The following is a 3,714-nucleotide window of genomic DNA, read 5'->3' as shown; positions in this document are numbered from 1 at the left end:
CGACAGTCTATCTATAGCCAGATGCATCCTTTATGAAGAGCACGGGACAAGAAAGGAGAATTACAATACTACCATTTTAACTGATGTTTTGTTTCCCCTCTTAGGCAGAAAAAGGACAATCTACACTGAGAAATAAAAAAGAAAGCACAAGATGGAATAGGTGAAGTTTAGATATTGCAGCATCAAGCTAAAAATACAAAATCAACAAAGAGTTCTGAGATGGCAACAGTTTTCATTCACTGAGTTTGAGCCAGATATGAATGAGTGGTCTAGAAGCCAAAGCCCCCAGATATCCTATTTCCAGTCCCTTCTAGTTCTCTTCTAACAAGGAAGAAAGTATTGAAACTGAGGCCTCAGGCTGGGGGATTATTCCATTCTGCTGTAGTCACAAGATCTTTACTTAATCAGGTAAAAAAAATTATTGTTTTCCCGATAAATAGCATTTTTCTGTGTGTTTATACTGGCACCATGAAAGGGAACTGAAATTCCATCTTTCTATGGCATCTCTATATAAAACACTCCCTATATTTGACCACAGTTTGGCTACACTATTTATTCTTCCCTATCTGTGGCTGAAGTTATATTACTATGTTAACCCTTTAACTCCTGGAGCCTGCCACATGCACAGCAGAAACACTTGCACCTCTGCTCCAGTTAAACTTCCCACAGCCACAGGGAGAGAAGACCCAATAAAACAAACTCTGCCTCATGTTGCCTTATTCTGGGTACCTGCCATTTCCCTACTGGCTTCTTAAAAATTCAGTAAGACAAAATAAACTGGCAAGTAACTGATATGATTTAAAAAGCTGGGGATAGACAATTCAGGGGGCAGACTAGAAGACAAAGCTCCTCCTCTTTCAGCAAGCTGTTAAAAACTAAGCTACTCTGCTAGTGAGCAAGAGCTATTATTTGACAGTCAGGGACTTATGGGAACAGAGTCCTCCTCAGTCCATTCGTCAGCGTGCTGTTTTTCACACCTCAACTTTGCTGAAGATGCCAAGGCTCATGAGGACACCAAACAGTTCAAGAGCTGAATTCCCACCTAAGTCACCCTAAGTATCACCTCCGCAGCAGGCCTGGAGCACATGGGATGCTATTAGAGTTTTTACATCTGTTCTCATGTTACGTATGTTACAAAGCTGCTTTACTGCTGGCTTGCCTCATCTCTACAAGAACTGGCTGGAATCACCACCTGGACCGATCCCAAAAGCCTAATGCCTGAAAAGCAGGGTGCAGTCTTTACTTACTCATCTCCTTCTGGGCAGATTCCTGTGGTCTCGTCATACTTGGTACAGTAAATGTCAGGGCTGTAGTTAAATGTACCATCCCGGCGGCGGATAGATCTGCGACGACGCTGGTTGACAAAGTGCCAGTGGAAGCAAGTGTAGGGCCGGTGCTGAGTGCACTTGTGCTGCACGAAAAGAGGGCACTGCTCCGTGCGGAACTCCTTCAGGTAACTGCAGGCAGAAATCCAACAGCAGGAGATTAGGACCAGGAAGCTGGTCAGAGGCAATGTCCACTCACCCCGCAGAGTCCAGGCCAAACCAAGCCACATCCATCACAGAGATGCCTGCTGTCCTTCCCACACCCTCCCCTGCTTTCGCTCTCAGTAATGGCGGCTGGAAGCTGCTGCTTGTCAGTAATGGGAAGATACCAGTTACCAGGCCAGTTAACACAAACATAAATGCTAACTATAGCTGAAATCACTTTCTATTGTGCCTTTCAGTATCATTTTGAAGAGGCTTTTCATGAGCTTAGAAAATAGTTTGTGAGAAAATAGAACTCTTAAGTACCTTTCTATCCATTTCTAACTAAATCTGAGACCTATCTGGGCAAAAAGGGGGTTCCTTCCTAAAATATATACGTTCCGTTTAAAAAAAAAAACACAAATAAAATACACTTCCTTGTAGCCATGTTTAAAGCTTCAAATTACTGAGAGAGAATGATTTTTATAAGACTCTTTTTCATGCCTTGTCCTCCTGGCTTAACTCAGCTTCTTCTTCAGTACATTGTCAACTATGGAACTAAAATTAATCCATTTCTCTCTTGCAATCTTGTGAATTCAGGACTCAGTCTTGAAAAGTGGGATAACTATCCTCAAACTCCTGCATGTTTATGTGCTTTATTTTTAGTATGTAATTCTCTGAAAGTACATGTCTTCTTTTATCCCAAAAACTACAGAAGTCACAAGCTTTTATTTGTGACACTAGTAACAGTCTCTAAACCCAGATTGTAGAGGATTACAAAATGGTTTAGATCAACATAATGATGTGACTGTGATCTGTGTGTAGGTGCTTACAAAATCCACGCTGCCTGAAACCCACTAGCTGCCCTGTATTTATAAGGAACATACGAACAGTTCAGGTAGTTCAGACCCGAATCCCACCGGGTTCAGTCTCAGAGGCACAGAAGGCCCAGAGCAAGCACACATGGGGTAACCATCCCACAACAAGTCACATTCTGGTCTCTTAGATTTAGAGGTCAGTTTAAACAGCAAGTAACAAAATTTGTCGGTCAAAATAAAAGTGCTCGTATTCTGCTGGAAGCAACAGGATGATATAATAGCCGATATGGACTCATTTTAAACTGCTTATGTACTCTGAGGCAACAAAACGGAGTATAAGAATTTGTCAAGTATTCATTCCCATATCAGACAATCTTTCTAGCGTGTTTCTAAATAAATGGAAAGATGTCTGATGCCCAAAGATGTATTTACAGATAATACCATCACGCTAGATTCATTCTGAAAGCAAGATCTGTAAATAAAGCTTCCTTTCCTCTTTACCCCTGGCTGAAGAGAAAGCCTCAGGAAAATGCACAAATTCAACCAAAGTGGTTTTATTTGTTAGCTATGAAGAGAGAATATCACTCGCAAGAGCTTTCCTACATTGGATTTTGCAAGTATGAAAGGATAAAAGCCCTGCCTCCTCTTCAGCCTCCAAATACACGAGACTTGCAGGTTCCACTGCTTTGGATCCGCAAACGCTTGGGGCTGGAGAGCCTCCACAGCTGGCTGTAAGCCCTTTTCAACCCATGCCCATCTGCCCCCTGCAAGCCAGCATGGCTGGAACAGCATCTGCATTGGGGCCCACGGCTTAACATCAGAAAAACCAGAGCCAGCGTGCAGAAACAGGTCTGTTTGGAATAGGTGAGGGCTAACAACATCACTTTTCATTTTTAAAAAGCTGGCTCCATTCAAATGGAGATCCCTACTCCAATCACAGCAGCAATTCATCTGAAAACTGAATGCCACAATAAAATTAATCCATTCTTGAAAAGCTTTCTAAGCTGTTGGACCAAGCACAGTTGTAAAAGGTGGAATTCCACAGATTATTTTAACTTATCAGCGTGCTAATAAGACTTAGAATAAAAGTGACTGTAACAACATTTAGTTTAGAAAGCAAATTAAGTAAACTTAAGCAGCATGATACTTACACTGCCATCCAGAGATACTACGCAGTCACCAACCAGTCCCTTCCACCCATATATCTCCACGTACACCTTAGAGACATAAGGTTTATATTACTCCCATTTTACATGTGGTAAAACTGCAAAACAGCCGGCTACATGCCCTGGCCAGTATCATACAGCAATCGGAGTCAGCAACAGAACCCAAAAGCATTTAAACTCCTCCATCTTCACTGAAGTGAGTCCTGGGCTTAATTTGAAGAACAGCATCCTGAACCTCTTCAATGCTCTGGAAACTAAGGGGAG

At 42.2% G+C, this 3,714-nt stretch overlaps 1 protein-coding gene across 1 annotated transcript in view; it reads right to left on the bottom strand.

Moving 5' to 3' along the window:
- Positions 1 to 1,559, bottom strand: part of UNK (unkempt family zinc finger) — a 27,524-nt gene extending 25,965 nt beyond the window's left edge. Inside the window, exons 1-2 of the mRNA XM_009324615.1 lie at positions 1,525 to 1,559; positions 1,248 to 1,457 (exon numbers count right to left, since the gene is read on the bottom strand). Of these exons, the coding sequence (XP_009322890.1) occupies positions 1,248 to 1,457; positions 1,525 to 1,559 (245 nt within the window). The remainder of the gene's footprint in view (positions 1 to 1,247; positions 1,458 to 1,524) is intronic.
- Between the last annotated feature and the right edge of the window lie 2,155 nt (positions 1,560 to 3,714).

Source organism: Pygoscelis adeliae, unplaced genomic scaffold (assembly GCF_000699105.1).
Source record: "Pygoscelis adeliae isolate BGI_AS28 unplaced genomic scaffold, ASM69910v1 Scaffold445, whole genome shotgun sequence".
In the NCBI taxonomy this organism is placed as follows: Eukaryota; Metazoa; Chordata; class Aves; order Sphenisciformes; family Spheniscidae; genus Pygoscelis; species Pygoscelis adeliae.
The sequence above is the reverse complement of the archived record's forward strand: the minus strand, read 5'-3'. Positions and strand labels throughout refer to the sequence as shown.